The sequence below is a fragment of the Pelophylax lessonae genome, assembly GCF_965119305.1.
Source record: "Pelophylax lessonae genome assembly, chromosome: 5".
In the NCBI taxonomy this organism is placed as follows: domain Eukaryota; kingdom Metazoa; phylum Chordata; class Amphibia; order Anura; family Ranidae; genus Pelophylax; species Pelophylax lessonae.
In genome coordinates, this window is record NC_138772.1 from 84834969 (window position 1) to 84852215 (window position 17247).

Here is a 17247-nt window from a genome sequence, read left to right on the forward strand (position 1 = left end):
GACTCGGCCTTAGCCAGAGTGCTCCTACCTCTGGAAAAAATCCAGAAATTGCAGACTGTGATTAGTCTCCTGCTGTCCAGCAGATGGTCATCCCTCTGGACTTGCAGTTGCTGGGCCTGATGGTGTCTAGCTTTCAAGGCGGTTCTGTTTGCACAGTTCCGTACGAGTTCCCTGCAAAGGGAGATTCTAGCCAAATGGGACAAGACTCCGCAGTCTCTGGACAATCAGATCTGGCTGAGCCGGGGAACGAAGGAGTCCCTGATATGGTGGCTTCGTTCTCCGGTGCTTTGTCTGGGGAAAATCCTTCCTCCCCTTGTATTGAACAGTGATCACCATGGATGCCAGCCTGTCCAGCTGGGGCGTTCTCTGAAAACATTTTGCTCATGGGATCAGGATGCTGGAAGAGTCCAGATTACCGATCAAGGTCTTTGAACTCCGAGCGATCATACTGTGCCTAGTAGGGCTGCAACTAACGATTAATTTGTATGTCGACTAATCTATCGATTTTTACGATTAGTCGACTAATCTAACGATTATTTTTATTTTATTTTTTTTTGCTTAATTGAGTGTTTTTTTGATTAGCTAATTAATCCTGTAATTAATACAGACTCCTTAGTAAGCCCCCTCCCAGTACAGACCCCAGATTGGGATGGGGCCACTCGGGGATGGTGGTGCCACTCGGGGATGGTGGTGCCACTCGGGGATGGTGGTGCCACTCGGGGATGGTGGTGCCACTCGGGGATGATGGGGGTCACTCGGGGATGATGGGGGTCACTCGGGGATATAGTCACTCAAACTTCAATAAGGAAAGGTTTTATATAAAAAGGTCATTAGAATGTTCATAATGGGGGGAGGGGCAACAGGGAAAAGCAAATGACGAGCAGATGACACTTCAGCTATAACACTAATTGCAATGAAATCATAACTGCGCTCCTTGGAATGAATATCTACTGACATGCAGGGTTATTCTGGTATCCCCGGTATAAGCAGCGCGCTGTAATACTTGCCTGTCCCAAGCTCACAGAAAGTGCGGCGCCTCTTCCCTGACCACGTGTGCGTCTCACCGCGGATTTGCGTTCCACCCAAAGCAGCTCTCCTATTGGCTCAGAACGCCCCATTCCATCTAAAAGCCAGCCAATCATCGCCAGCAGTTCTCCAGGCGCCAGAGATCAAACCTTCCCACAATGTGTTGCGGCAGAAGCTGTGGCGGAGTACGGGGGAGCAGGAGACGGTCAGTGCTCACCTCGGTGTGGACGGAGCCGGGGGGGGGGGGATTTCACATTTCACCCGGCCGGCAATACTTCAAGCAGCGCTGCAGCCGGCCAGGGGGCGTGTCACGTCATGCGTCGACGCCTTTCACGCACGTCGGCGATTTTTTGTAGTCGACGCGTCGTGGCAGCCCTAGTGCCTAGGACATTGGACAGATCATCTTCAAGGATGTCCAGTGCGCATTCAATCGGACAATGCCACGACCGTGGCTTATGTCAATCACCAGGGGGGCACAAGAAGTGCCCTGGCAGCTCTGGAAGTAGCCGGCATTCTAAGGTGGGCAGAACAGTTCATTCCAGCCCTCCCCGCCGTAACACATTCCCAGGGTGGAAAACTGGCAGGCAGATTACCTCAGTCGGCAGGCGTTGGACCAAGGGGAGTTATCCCTTAACCCGGAGGTGTTTCATCAGTTGTCTCCGGTGGGGCGTCCCCAAGGTGGATCTGTTTGCGTTTCGGCTCCACAGAAAGGTGCAGAGGTTTGTGTCTCAGTCACGGAATCCTCTTGCGGACGCCACAGATGCACTGGTGGCCCCATGGGGGTCAGTATCGTCTGATTTACGCCTTCCCTCCAAGCTTCTGCCAAGACTTCTACGCAGTATCAAGGCAGAAGGGATTCCGGTCATCTTAGTGGCTCTGGACTGGCCTCGGTACGATGATTTGGTGCGGTTGGTCGCCGACGTTCCTTAGAAGCTTCCTCTCAGGGAGGACCTGCTGTCCCAAGGAGGAATCCACCATCCTGCTGTACAGTTGCTGGCTTTTACGGCTTGTCTGTTGAACGCCAGGTGCTTAAGGATAGAGGTTTACCTGAGTCTGAGATTCCTACACTGGTAAAAGCTAGGTAATCTACTTCAAGGAAGAGCTACCATCATACATTGCGTGGAGTGTCTTGGGGTTCATCTTCGCTCCTTGGTGGCTCCGATCTTGACAGACCTTCCGGGGAAGGGGGGGGGGGGTTAAACAGAAATTGGCCTTTGAGCACCATCAAGGGTTAGGTATCGGTTTGGCGGTCTTCTTCCAAAGACCCTTGGCCACACACTCCCTGGTGCGTAACTTTCTTCAGGGTTTCCGACATTTGGTTCCTCCAGTGTGGTCCTAAGTTGCGCCTGGGACCTCCAATTTGGTGCTTTTAGTCCTCCAGAGGCCTCCCTTTGAGAATCTTTGGGAGATTCCCTTGCTTACATTGTGTCAGTAGGTGGCATTTTTGGTGGCTATTACCTCTGCCCGCAGGGTGTCGGAACTGGCAGCGTTATCCTGTCGTTCACCTTACCTGGGGATTCAGAGATAAGGTGGTTCTTCGCCCCTGTCCATCTTTCCTTCCAAAGGTTGTCTCTGAATTTGAATGAAGAAATTGTGTTGCCTTCCCTGTGTCCCAGGCCTAAACATCCAAAGGAAATTGCCTTGCATGCCTTGGATGTGGTCCAGTCAATTAGGGTGTACCTGGCAGCTACGGGGTCTTTTAGGAAATCAGACTATTTTTGCTCAAGGATGGGCCTCAGAAAGAGTTGTGCGCTTCCTCTGCGACCATTTCCAGATGGATCAGACAGATGGTTATTCAGGCCTATTCCATCAGGGGTCAGGTTCCTCCTTTCCATGTCAAGGCGCACTCTACTAAGGCGCTTAGTGCCTCCTGGCCTTCCATCATCAGGCGTCGGTAATGCAGTTTTGCAAGGCAGCCACCTGGTCGTCAGTGCTCACTTTTAAAAGTTTTATAAAGTGGATGTGTTAGCATCTGCGGATGCTTCTTTTGGCCGCAAGGTTTTGCAGGCTGCTGTTGAGAGGACCCGATCCTCTTTGAGGGTGTATTGTTTTTTTCAGGTGGGCTCCAGTTGTTTTGGTGCCGCTCCTGTGACCTGGTTGGCTACAGTTTAGCCTTGGGAATTTTTTCTTGCTGTTCCCAACGAAAGAGAAAATGAATTTTTTTTTTTTTACACAGCGTAAAATTCATTTTTCTGATCATTGATACACAGCACCCACCCCTCTGGAGTTGTAATTCTTCAGACACTGCTTGTAACTAAACTGAGTAGCTAAAGCAGGGAGAGGGAGTATGTTTCCTAGGACTGCCCATAGGCATAGCCAGATTCTTTTTCTAACTAGTGTCTTACTCCTGTAGGGGGTAATTTAACCCAGTGGTATGAAGATCAGGAGCGGTCTGTCAATGAACATCAGAGAAATGTATTTTACGGTAAGTCAAAAATCCCATTTCTCTTACGTCCTCTGACAGTCACTGCCCACTCATAGTCTTCACCAATGGGTATTGACCTCTTATCCACAGGAGCAAGCTAGGCATAAGACTTGTTAAAAACAAAGCAATTTACATAGACACACCTACAGGGGCTATCCAATACCTCTGGCTAGCCTCATTCCCAATTCAGTTTGTCTTCTGCCTAGTTAGGAGTAAGATAGGCTTTCCCTGTGCTGGGGCTACATGTCTCAGCCTTTCTTCTGTTTTATTACTTTTATTTTCTGCAAAAGTGTTTTCTTTGCACTACTAGCTTTTATTTGTTCTGCGCTGAGTTAGTCAGATCTTCGGAAGACTACAGAGTTTGCGAAGCTGGGAATCGGACTGGTCGTCCTGGTATTCCAGGACAGAGGATCTTATGGAATCCCAGCCCGCCATCGAGTGTTTAGCGGGCTATGCGTGCACCCAGGCCTAGCAAACGACCTGCCCCTGTCCTCAGGGGCAAAAAGCCTGCGAGGTGGCTTCCTCGCTGGGATGCCTCAACATGCGGTTTTGACCGTGCAACGCATCCTATTTCGGCTGCCGGCCCCCCCACCATCTGGGGTGGGGGGTTCCCGCGATATTGAGGCGCCCACGCCATATGGAGCAGTAAGTAACTTCTATGTGGGGCCTCAGTTTGGGGATGACAGTCTGCTGATGTCTGTGCTCTCCCCTCATGTCTGTGTCCGGGGCTCGCATCCCTCCCGGTCCCTGCGGGGGCCTCTTGGCGCATGTATCGCTGTGGGGGTCCCTATCCCTGTCCACTTTCAGTGTGTTTGGGGGTGCAGACATGAGGGTGCGGACCGCTGTGGTGCAAAAAAACGCGGGTCCGCCATTTTGGGTATGGGCAGCTGCTCTGGCCTCACTGTGGGCACTTTCTGCAGCTCTCTATGTAGTGTTTTTGGCGCCTACGGGCGCCATCTTGTGTGTGGCAAGGTGTTCTTTGCACATGTTCGGCGGCCATTTTCCTGGAGCCTCCCATTCAGATGCATTGGCAACCATTTTCCCTTAGACCAGTTCCTGTTCAGCCTCTAGCAGGTGACATCACTTCCTTTCCTGTATGCAGAGATCGTTTCCAGCAGTGTGGTAACTCTTCTGGGGGTTCTTTTTGCTGGTTTTGGGGAATATTCTTCTGTTTTCAGTGCTTTTCCCATCTCAGGGGGGTCCCTTGGTGTAATCCCTATTGCGGTGCATTGCGGTGGGTCTCCGCGATCGCGTCTTAAAGGGCCAGCGCCATAGTTTTTTTCTTATGGAGTCCCAGGACTGCAAATTCCCCCCCAGCCTTGGTGACTGATTCAGGTACTCCTGAATCTTCACCTTCTCTTGCTACTGCACTTGCGACTTTAGCGCCCAAAGGTGGATTTATTGATGCCAGAGCGGGGTTCTAGAAAAAGAGTTAGGATTTCATTATCCTCTGTGAGTCTGATATGGTTGCCCTGGACAGTTACCCCCCAGAGGGGTCTCGGTCCTTTCATGCTGATGTGGAGGTGCAGGGGAAGGAGGAGGAGGATGATCCTTCTCCTGAAGCAGCTAAAGAACGCGCTGCTGTGTCTGCACTTTTTGCTTCTGTTAAAGAGACACTACATTTAGAGGATGAGCCCAACCCACCGGGTAAGCAGTCTTCCTTTGGGACTTGCAGGACCTGGAAAGCAGCACAGGTATTTCCTTGTCCTGCTGAGTTTCACGAAACGGTGAACGAACAATGGCGTAATTTACTGCGCCCTTTTGTGGTACCAAAATGGTTTAAATCCCGTTGCCCTTTCGCGTCTCCTACGGATTCGCGATGGACCGTGTACCCTAAAGTGGATCACACGGTGTCCAGGTTTAACAAGGCCACTCTCATGCCCTCGGAGGATTCTCTGGTGTTCAGTGCTCAAACGCACTCTGGAGGCGGGTTACGCCCCTCCGACTACTGTGGAGATGGTGGAGCAGATGCGTCTGGCATGTTTTTTACCTGTGTGACGTGGCCTTGGAGGAGGCTCCTCTAGCAGCTCGGCTGTCTGGTGTCACGGTGTTGCTCCATCGTTTAATGTGGCTGAAGAGCTGGCCGGCTGACCAAAATTCCGGGAAGACGGTATTGGACTGTCTTTTTGGGGTTTCCCTGGATGAGTTGATTAAAGGGGGCACTGGGGGCAAGAGCACTCTGCTGCCCCAGAACCCCAGGGGTAAGTTTTTCCTCTGTAAGCAGGGCCCTTCCTTTGAACCAAATCAGGGGTCCTTTCGTGCCTTCAGGGCACAGGACAAGGGGAAACCCTTTAAGGGCCAGGGTGGTCAGAGGAAGCCCACGGCGGGCGAGCAAACTTCCACCCACGCCGGCCCGGCGGGTCCTTCCGCCTTAACCTGAAGGGAAGCCTTCACCCATTACAAGGGTGGGGGGACGTCTGCGCGGTTCTTAGTCCCTTGGCTGCTCCGGGTTCCGGACAGGTGGGTTCAGGAACTCATTCGATCGTGATACAAGATCGAATTCCTTTCGCGGCCAGCGGACAGATTCTTTCCCTCAAATCTTCATTTGACCCCAGATCGGTTGCACGATCTTCATCGGGTGGTTCAGGATCTCCTCGCCCAAGGGGTGGTCGTCCCGGCGCCTCATCGGGACAGGTTTCGGGGGTTTTTACTCAAATCTGTTCACTGTGCACAGGAAGAAGGGCAAGGTACGTCCATTTCTTGACTTGAAAGCTCTGAACCGCTTTGTGCGGGTTCAACAGTTCCGCATGGATTCCCTCCGTTCGGTGGTGGCCTCCTTAAGTCCAGGAGATTTCCTGGCTTCCATCGAACTCAAGGATGCGTATTTACACATCCCCATGTTCGTGGTTCATCAGAGGTTCCCCCAATTCGCAATTGCGGAGGCTCACTATCAGTTGTGGCGTTACCTTTCGGTCTCGCTTTGGCTCCAAGGGTGTTTACCAAAGTGCTTGCTCCTGTTCTGGCCCTGTTGCGGGCACAGGGGATTGCGGTCTTTTGGTATCTGGACGATCTCCTGTTAAGATCGAGTGCCAGCCCGAGTCTCTTACGTGACCTGTCAACTACTGTTCCGACGCTCCAGGAGTTCGGATGGACCATTAACGTTCAGAAGTCGACCTTGTCCCCTTCTGTTCGTCTCCCTTATCTGGGAATGGTCCTGGACTCTGCCCAAGCAAAAGTTTTTCTGCCGGAGGACATGCTCCGGACTCCTCTCTACGGATTCCTCGTCGCTCAAGGCCTGCATGCGGTCCCGGGGGTTGATGGTGTCAGCCTTCGAGGCAATACCATTTGCACAGTTCCACACACGATCTCTTCCAGCGAAGATCTTGGCCAGGTGGGACGGGCATCCTCAATCCTTGGGAAGGAGGATATCTGAGTCGCCAAGTCGGAGAGGATCTTCTATGGTGGCTCCTGTCCCAGGCTCTGACGGAGGAGACCTCCTTCCACCCGTTGTTGTGGACGGTGTTCACCACGGATGCCAGCCTGTCAGGCTGGGGTGGCGTTCTGGGCATTCTGTCTGCCCAGGGCACGTGGTCGGAGGAGGAATCCTCCCTGCCAATGAACATCTTGGAATTGCGAGCGATCAGATTATGCTTGCTCCGCTGGTCGGCTCGTCTTCGGGGCCGCCCTGTGCGGGTCCAGACGGACAACGCCACTGCAGTGGCTTACATCAATCAAGGGGGCACCAGGAGTGCCCGGGCGGCCCAGGAAGTGACCAAACTTCTGTCTTGGGCCGAGACTCGCGCCCCGGCGATTTCGGCAGTTCACATTCCGGGTGTGGAGAACTGGCAGGCCGATTTTTCTGAGCCGCCAGACCCTGGACCACGGAGAATGGTCCCTACCCCCGGAGGTTTTTCAGATGCTGTGTGCGAGGTGGGGATCCCCGGATGTGGATCTGTTCGCCTCTCGGCTAACCAACAAGGTGGGAAGGTTCGTGGCAAGAACGTGCGATCCTCTGGCAGTCGCCTCGGATGCGCTGGTGGTGCCTTGGAATCAGTATCGCCTGATTTATGCCTTTCCTCCGATTCAGTTGTTGTCCAGGTTCCTTCGCAGGTTAGTCTCGGAACCGAAGTTGGTGATTCTGGTGGTCCCAGACTGGCCGCGCCGGTCTTGGTACGCGGCCATCGTCCAAGTGGTTGTCGAGACTCCGTGGCGGCTCCCGTTACGAGACGATCTGCTGTCTCAGGGGCCGTTATTCCATCCTGCTTTACGGTCGCTGGCTTTAACGGCGTGGCTGTTGAAAGCCAGGTCTTAAAAGATCAGGGTCTCTCGTCGGCGGTCATTCCTACCCTGCTCAAGGCTAGGAAGGCCTCTTCCGGTAAAATTTATTACCGTGCCTGGAAGGCTTATTTTGTCTGGTGTGAATCCAGGGGCATTCATCCTCGCTCCTTTTCGGTGGTGAGGGTGTTAGCCTTCCCGCAATCTGGTGTGGACCAGCGCCTTGTGTTGTCCATGATTAAGGGCCAGTTATCTGCACTGGCGTTCCTTTTTCAGTGCCCCTTGGCGTCGACTTCTTTGATACGCACCTTTATTCAAGGGGTGCGTCATTTGGCTCCTCCTCGGAGAGCACCTTTACCTCCTTGGGACTTGAACTTGGTTCTGTCCGTTTTTGCAACGTCCTCCCTTTGCAAAGATCAGGCAGTTTTCTCTGCCTCTGCTATCACGAAAGGTTGCCTTTCTGGTGGCGATCACATCTGCCCACAGAGTGTCTGAGTTGGCGGCCCTGTCTTGCTGCTCCCCTTACCTGGTGGTTCATAGTGATAAGGTGGTCTTGCGACCTAACCTATCTTTCCTTCCTAAGGTGTTTTCTGTTTTCACCTTAACGAGGACATTGTCTTACCTTCGCTGTGTGCGAATCCCAAGCATCCTAAGGAGTTTGCCTTGCATTCCTTGGATTTCTTGCATTCCTTGGATTGGATTCCTTTGTCCTTCCTGAGGGACCTCGGAAGGGTACGGCTGCGTCTGCAGCAACCATTTCAAGATGGATCAGACAGACGATTGTACAGGCCTATTCGCTTAAGAAACGGGTTCCGCCCTTCCCTGTCAAGGCGCACTCTACCAGAGCGGTGAGGGCGTCATGGGCCTTCCGACATCAGGCTTCGATGGGCCAGGTGTGCAAGGCTGCGACTTGGTCGTCCGTGCACACCTTTCTCCGAATTTTACAAACGTGATGTTTTGGCATCAGCAGATGCCTCCTTCCGCAAAGTTCTGTGTGCGGCAGTACCTTGAGGGGGCCCTGGCTTTGCGGTCCCTGTCTGTTGGGGTTGTTTTCCCCTTGGTTATTTGCTTTCCTGGGTTGTTGCTCCAGTTGAGCTTTTCGGTTGCCCAGAAGGTTTACCTTTCTGTTCAGATAAGGTTCCTTTCTCTGAATTGGGTGCTGCGTTGCCTTTGTGACGGTTGCGCTTTCCACCCCTCATGTCTACACTGCTTTGGGACATCCCATTGGTGAAGACTGTATGAGTGGGCGGCGACTGTCAGAGGACGTAAGAGAAAACTGAATTTTTGTAAAATCTTACCGTAAAATTCATTTCTCTGAGTCCTCTGACAGTCGCCGCCCCCGCCCCTCTTTTGGGGTTCATGGACTATCTACTGCTTGCTACCAAACTGAATTGGGAATGATGCTAGCCGGAGGTATTGGACCAGAGGGACAGCCCCTGTAGATGTCTATGTAAATTGCTTTGTTTTTAACAAGTCTTATGCCTAGCTTGCTCCTGTGGATAAGAGGTCAATACCCATTGGTGAACTGTATGAGTGGGCGGCGACTGTCAGAGGACTCAGAGAGAGGAATTTTACGGAAAGATTTTACAAAAATTCCTTTTTTTCTAAAATGCACCGTGATACTTAAGACTGACCTAAAACCCTTATAGTTGCACTTTGTGTGTTTTTGTTTTTTGTTTTAAAGTGGAACTTGGAAAACAATAGCAGAACTTGGAATAACATGCTAGTTTATGGTAAACTAACCTCTGGGTTTGCCCTGCTCCAGCAATAACCGCTCTGTGCTCTCCCTTGCGGCTTCTATGTTCGCAAAATAAAAAACATCTTTTGCTGCCAGCCTCCCCCTTCTTCCTCATTGGGAGGCCAGTGATGATTCATTTCCTAAACAGTCAATGGAGTTCTATTATCCCAGCATTTAAGCTAAAAACTTTGGCATTGAGTGTGCACTTTGCATGCACAACAAGCAATGTAATTCTGAAAAAATACTATGAAAAAAATGTATTTTTTGGAAATGAAGTGCAAAGTCCAACCAAAAAGCTTGCTTAATAGCAATTTTTGTATGGGACTTAGGCTCCACTTTAGGTTATACAGTTAGCTTGATGTTTTATGTCTACTTTTTGTTCCTTAAAATCAGTGGTATTGGTGACCTAGGGGAGCAGTTACTTCACTCTCTGGATCGTGACAGTGCTTGGCAGTTGACTGCTTGGTCTGAGCACTGTCACTGTGGGGGCAGGTCACTTTGCTTCCATTTTTCTAGAAGGGATGGGTAGTGTCTGGCTGCGATGAAGGCAGTACTGTAGCTGGCCAGTAGAAGGAGGTTGTTGGGGGCCTTTTGCTGGGGCAATGTCACTTTTCCCTACATAGGCAAGGTGACAGTGTCTCTTAAAAAAAAATAAATAAATAAATAAGTGCAAAAAATGTAATTTATTTATAATGAACCCATATTTATCAAGCAATTAAGAGTGGACATGCATATTTAAAACCTCTCTTGTTAGCATAGGACACCAGGTAGCGGATACAGAGGTCTCCAGTACATCTGTACATCAACCTCAGTAGACCTAAAGTTGATGGTCCTGCTTTTTTTTTTTTTTTGCACCTATAGTAAATTGGTTCAACCTATGTTTCTGTTACGGTCTGTGTATCCAATTATTATTATATTTACCTTGTATGATTACAGAGGAGGCAAAAGTGGATGAGAGGGCAAAGCTGAGTGTAGCTGCAAAAAGACTTCTGTTCCGGGTAAGTGTGTGTACCCCCTCCTGACATTTATGTGGGATTATTATACATTACTGTTATACTTTTTATCAGCTGCTTACCATTGCCTCATTTAAAGTCCTAACTCCCCTTTTTTTTTCTTGGTCGTCTGACTTTCAGGGATGGAGATATTGTATGGCTTAGACCAGGCATCTAATTTAAAGTCCCAAATTCCCCCTTTTTGCATTTTATGTGGGATTGGTACCTTTTTTCAGTTTGTATAAACAGTTTTCATTATTGCTACGACTCAATGTACTTTTTTGCATTTATTGCTGAAGATGCCTTGATTACATGGTGATAAAGGGCTTTGGAATGGTGCCAGCAAAGAAAAAGGTTATGTCCTTAATGAAAACTTTTTATCTGAGTGGTTCAATCCATTTCCCCAGAAAGCAGATGATTGCATTGTTCATAGACCAGGGTTAACATAGAATACCGATGGCTCCCTGTTTTTTTTTTTTTTTTTTTATCTTTAATTTGAAATTGTGCCGTGCTTTGATCTTCTGTAGGGGGGAAAGGAAAATGTCTGCAAAAACCTAAGTGGTCTAGGTGCCTGGCATTTAAGGGTCATGTACAACACTGTGTGATAAAATATAGGAGAGGCTGTATTTGAAAATGTCTATCCAAAAGAAGTAAAGTAATATATGTTTAAAATATTGTAACAAAAAATTGTAAGTAAAAATATTCATCCAATTTTATAGCTAAAAAGTCTTTTCACAGATCAAATTCTAGAAGAACTTTTTTTTTATAGGGGTTTTGTGGTGTCGGCAGGGTGTATTTTATTTTTTTTTAAGCATGTAAGCTCTTGCATAATTTAACCACTCTGACCTCTGAAAGGTTTTTACCCCCGCCATGATGAGCATCTTTTGCTATTTAGCACTGTGCTACTTTAACTGGCAAATGCACGGTCACGAAACACTGTACCCAAATAACATTTTATATTTTTTTTCACACAAGTGGAGCTTTCTTTTGGTGGTATTTGATCACCACTGGATTTTTTATTTTCTAAATGAAAAATTAATTTGCAGGGGGGAAAACACACCATTTTCTATTTTGTTATAAAACCTATCCAATAAAAAAAAAATTACATTTCTCTAGCGCTCATTGACAGACGTAGTCCTCGGTGATACACCACCTTCGGGTTATGTTGCCTCCACAGGAGCAGGACTAGACAGGAAATTAAAAAGCTCTGGCCACACCCCAGGGGCAGTCCCAGAGGGTATATCCTCTCTCTCTCTGCCTCAGCAAATCAGTTATTTTCTGTCTAGTTAGGAGTAAGGACCTAGATACCTTGCTGGGATCTTAGGTCCTGGCAAGAATTTTTTCTTAAAGGATTTTTTTAGACAGCTTTTTTCTCCAGTGTTCCTGTGAGATCTTCAAGCAAGAAAGCTGAACTGGGCGACGGGCTGGATGTTGAGATCCGGTGGTCACCCCAGTTCAGCCTACGAGCGCGTGCAGGCCATAGCTCCGCGCTGGGTCGGCCGCGACAGTCCCATTAAAGGACTGTCCACGCGAGTTAAACGTCTCGCTGAAACGCCAAAGACCATGAGTCACGGTGTCCGTATCGGTCGACAGCCCTCCCGCCCCGGTGGAGAGGGGTACTGTCAGGAGTTGGTGCCCGCCTGGTTCCGGTATGGTGAGTAGTATGTTCCCCCTTTCCCCCTGACGGGTTTTGTGGTGAACGCGGGCCCCTCTCTGTATGGTAAGATAGAGTCCCTTTCTATCCTACAACATGACACAGATCCTCCTACTTTGAGTGTGATTTTATGTGTGCAAAAAGCCAGGAGGCTTGGTTTGGGAGCTAACAATCTAATTGTATACATGTTTTAAAGATGTAATCTGTGGCATTCTGGGAATCTTATGGGTTAAGAATAAGCTACCTACCAGTCAGAAGCCACGGACATGTAGACTGCCTTCCTAATCAGATCTCCAGCTATTAGCAGGCCTCCCGAACGGCCATGCGGTCCGCCAGGGCCGGTACCGCCAACCACGCCATATCCCCATGCAGTGAGAGTGTTGTGTGCCCTGCAGCACACCGCTATTCAGTACGGGCCGCCGCCATTTTTTTTGCTGGATCGCACGAGCCGCCATTTTGGCGTAGCCTCGTGTCTCCAGCATAGGGGCGGCCATGTTTGAGGTGATCCAAACACCTCGTGGAGCTTGGGGGAGGCGCCGGAAGGCGTACAGAGGGGCGGAGCCGCCTCCTTTCTTCCTGGGCAGCCAGCCAAAAGACTTCCTGTTTGTTAAGACAGCGCTGTAACCTGTTGCAGTTAAACTCTGAGCATCAAGTGGTGAGCCTGGGGGTCTATCTCTCTCTCTCTCTCGATCGATAGGGATCCCTAGCAGGTAACACTAAGGGGCTTTTGTGGCGCTGGGGGTCGAAAAAAAAAAAAAAAAGAAAAGTTTTATTTTTGAATTATATTATCCAGGAAGTAACTGGAGTTATCATGGATCCTGCCACACATATTCCCCCACCTGTTTCCCTCGAGGGGGCCACGGGACCCGCCGGTGCACAGAGTATAGAGTCATTTACAGCAATTTTGGAGTCTATGGTGGCTCGGGTGGAGGCGGCCTGTCAGGGACGGGGGTCAAGGAAGCGACCCCCGCCTACCCCTATACCATCTGACACCTCTGACTCAGATTCAGAGGTGGTCATGGCAGTTGCAGGTTCCTCTGCAAGGGCTGTTATCCCAGGTAAAGCCCCCTCAGACAGTGAGGAGGACGCTTCTTCTCCTGCTATTATTCAGGAAGAAGCATTGGTGGACGCACTAGTTGTGGCAGTGCAGGAAACCTTAAAACTTGAGGCTTTACCGGCAGAGGCAACTGAAACAGAGATTCCTTTTGGTACTAATAAGCCCATCAAGACGATGAAGGCTTTTCCTGTACCTAAATGTTTCGGTAATCAGATTAAAGGAGAATGGGAGCATTCTAAACGTACCTTTACTATTTCCAAGCGTATTGCTAGACGCTATCCGTTTGAGGAATCCATCATTAAGAAATGGACGGTACCACCAGTCGTGGATCCGCCTATTTCCAGGCTGAATAAAGCCACGGTTATTCCAGTGGAGGACACTTCGTCCTTTAAGGATCCGGTGGATCGAAAGATGGAAGCAGAGTCCCGCACCATCTTCTCTCTGATAGGGTCAGCTTTTAGACCAGTAATTGTTATTGGTCTAGTTTCCCAGACACTTACGGAATGGGCGAAAATGGTACGCCAAGATCTTAGGGGAAAAGATATTCCCCAGGAGACATCTGATTTGATGGAACAGATTATACAAGGGCTACAGTTTATCTGTGACGCAGCCTTGGACACTACTCCCTTATTAGGGCATGCATCTAAGACAGCGGTGATCCTCAGACGTGTGCTGTGGTTAAAATGCTGGTCAGCTGACCTAGGTTCCAAGAAGACCTTGACAAATCTCCCCTTTCAGGGGAATCGTCTATTTGGGGCCAACCTAGATGAAATCATTAAGGATGCCACTGGGGGCAAGAGCACTTTTTTGCCACAGGCTGCTAAAGCTAAGGGACCTCGCAACAAGCGAGGACCTTTCTTTACCGCCCATAAAGGGCGCCCGGCTGGTACTAGCGGGAAAGGCAAGACTCCTCCAGGAGGGTTCAAGAAGGGCTGGTCGGACAAGCAAAGGACCAACCCAGCCAAACCCGAAGCAAAGGAGTACACAGCCTGAAGGTGCGCCCCCACCCGGTTTCAGGGTGGGGGGACGTTTTCACCGGTATTCAGGACATTAGATCGAGCATCAACAACTACTACCGGTGCGATTCTTCCCTTCCAACATTTAAGTACTACAGGAAGCGGTAATTACCGTTCCCTGAATAGATCTTTTCCTTTACCTTTTCCTAAGATTAGTCCCGATACCTCACAGGAATCGGATCTGGTTGACCAGATAGGCCAAGTAGCCTCTAGTCGGGTGACTTCGGTCCCTGAGGTTCAACCAGAAAAGATCACCTTTCCTGATAACTATCAGGTATCTGATAAATGTGTGGGAACAGAAAACGACCAGACTTTCTCGGATGGTCGGGGCCAGATACCTCTAGGGACGCCTGGTTCAGATCCAATCAGCGCCAGTGGTCCTAGAAATTCTAGGCTGGCCTCCTCAAGCCGGCCTGGCCGACTTGGACATGTTAGTCGTAGACGTTCCGTGGGAACTTCGTCTCAGGGAGTGTCTGTGGTCTCAAGGACCAATTTACCATCATGCTTTACAGTCGCTGGGTTTAATGGCCTGGCCATTGAGACCCAAGTACTGAAGGACAGAGGTTTGTCAGCTTCAGTCATTCCTACCCTTATTAAAGCAAGGAAAGCGACTTCCAGCAAAGTCTATTATCACACATGGAAAACTTATATTGCGTGGTGCGAATCTTTAGGATTTCCTCCACGTACCTATTCGGTGTCTCGAATATTGGCCTTTTTTCAACAAGGGGTTGAGCAGAAGCTAGCCTTGAGCACCATCAAGGGTCAAGTTTCAGCATTAGCAATCTTCTTTCAGAAGCCTTTAGCTACCAAATCCTTGGTGCGGAATTTCATCCAGGGGGTGCGGCACCTGGCTCCTCCAGTCCGCGCGCCCTTACCGCCTTGGGATCTTAATTTGGTTTTGTCGGTTCTACAGAAACCTCCTTTTGAAAACATCAGGGAGATTCCCTTGCTTACTTTATCCCAGAAAGTGGCCTTCTTGGTGGCTATTACTTCTGCTCGCAGGGTGTCAGAACTGTTATCATGCCAGTCCCCATACCTAGTGATTCATAGGGATAAGGTAGTACTTCATCCTAAGCCATCTTTTCTTCCCAAGGTGGTTTCAGATTTTCATCTGAATGAAGATATTGTACTACCTTCCTTGTGTCCTCAGCCCAAGCATCATCGGGAACATGCGTTGCATTCCTTAGATGTGGTTCGGGCAATCAGGGTATACCTGAAAGCTACGGAATCATTCCGTAAGACGGATTCACTTTTTGTGATCACGGAGGGCCCCAGAAAGGGTTTGCCTGCATCTGCCGCGACCATTGCCAAATGGATTAGACAAACGGTGGTACAGGCTTATTCTATGAAGGGTCAGAGTCCTCCGTTCCCTGTTAGGGCGCACTCCACTCGAGCGCTCAGTACTTCCTGGGCCTTTCGCCATCAGGCGTCAGTGGTCCAGGTATGTAAGGCGGCCACCTGGTCGTCAGTACATACCTTTACAAAATTCTATAAAATTGATGTGACGGCATCGGCGGATGCCTCATTTGGCCGCAAGGTTTTGCAGGCCGCAATTTGAGGAGACCGGTGGTCTACCTCGAGGGTTTTTTTTTTTCTGTTTGAAAAAAAAAAAAAAAAAAAAATTTTCTCTTTTTTTGTTGTCTCATCATTAAGGATGAGCATTGTAAACTTCTAGTTGGCACCGGTTGGGCCTTCTAGATTGGGATTTGATTTCCATTTTCCCACCCCTCAGTTGTGATACTGCTCTGGGACGTCCCGAAGGTGGTGTATCACCGAGGACTACGTCTGTCAATGAGCGCTAGAGAAAAATGGATTTTTGTAAAATCTTACCGTAAAATCCTTTTCTCTTAGCTCATTGACAGACGTAGTCCCCGCCCCTCTGTTTTTTTGAGTTGGGTTAAAATCTCTAAGCACTGCTTTTTCACATAACTGATTTGCTGAGGCAGAGAGAGAGAGGATATACCCTCTGGGACTGCCCCTGGGGTGTGGCCAGAGCTTTTTAATTTCCTGTCTAGTCCTGCTCCTGTGGAGGCAACATAACCCGAAGGTGGTGTATCACCGAGGACTACGTCTGTCAATGAGCTAAGAGAAAAGGATTTTACGGTAAGATTTTACAAAAATCCATTTTTTTACATAAATTGTGCCAAAATGTGTTCTGCTACATGTCTTGGTAAAAAAAAAAAAAAAATCCCAATAAGTGTATAATATTTGGTTTGTGTAAAAGCTATATCACAGGGGTATTGAATTAAATTTACCGGAGGTCCCATTAGTAGAATTTTCTTCCAGCAGAGGTCCGAGTCGCACGTTTGTGTGAAGACTCCTGTACATCACAGCCCCCTTATATCACAATCCCATTCTTACATCAGTCTCCTCAGTCCTCCGTACATCAGCCCCCCACTTCACATCACAGTTCTCCCTTCAATGTAGTGTTCTCAGGCCCCCTTCACATCACCCCCACCCTGTTCACAGTAGTGTACCGAATCACCTTGACATAACACAACCCCTTTATTCAAAGCAGTTGTCACCCCCCCCTTTTAAATCATCCCCCCCATCCACAGTACTGTCCTCTGCCCCCCACAAAGCACTGCCCCCCTCGCATCAAAAATCTCCCTCCCCTCCACACAGTAGTATGCTCTGTCCCCTTCACATCACCTACTCCTGTCCCCTTCACATCACCTGCTCCTGTCCCCTCTCCACATCACCCCTCCCCCCACAACACTGCCTCAACTTCACAGCACCCCCCCCCCTCCACACACACACACACACACAGCATTGCCCCTCTTCATATCACCTGCCCCACTCCCTTCACATCACCCTTCCCCCAACAGCACTGCCGCTCTTCACATCACTGGCTCCCTTCACATCACCCTCCCACATCACCGGCCTCCTTTACATACCCCCCCTTCCCCACAACACTGCCCCTTTCACATTACTCCCCCCCACATCACTGCCCCCTCTCATCACAAATTCCTCCCCTCCACAGTAGTGTGATCTGCTCTCTACACTCCCCTACAGCACTGCCCCCTTTCAAATCAAATCCCCCCTCCCCCCCCCCATACACACAGAACACTGCCTAGTGACTGTTTCCACTAGTGCGATTCTTAAGCTGTGTGATTTAGAGTGC

At 49.5% G+C, this 17247-nt stretch overlaps 1 protein-coding gene across 2 annotated transcripts in view; it reads left to right on the top strand.

Moving 5' to 3' along the window:
- SVIL (supervillin) overlaps positions 1 to 17247 on the top strand; it is a 314402-nt gene that overhangs the window by 97131 nt on the left and 200024 nt on the right. For both annotated transcript variants that reach the window (XM_082259451.1, XM_082259450.1), the window contains one exon: positions 10341 to 10402. In XM_082259451.1, the coding sequence (XP_082115577.1) occupies positions 10341 to 10402 (62 nt within the window). The remainder of the gene's footprint in view (positions 1 to 10340; positions 10403 to 17247) is intronic.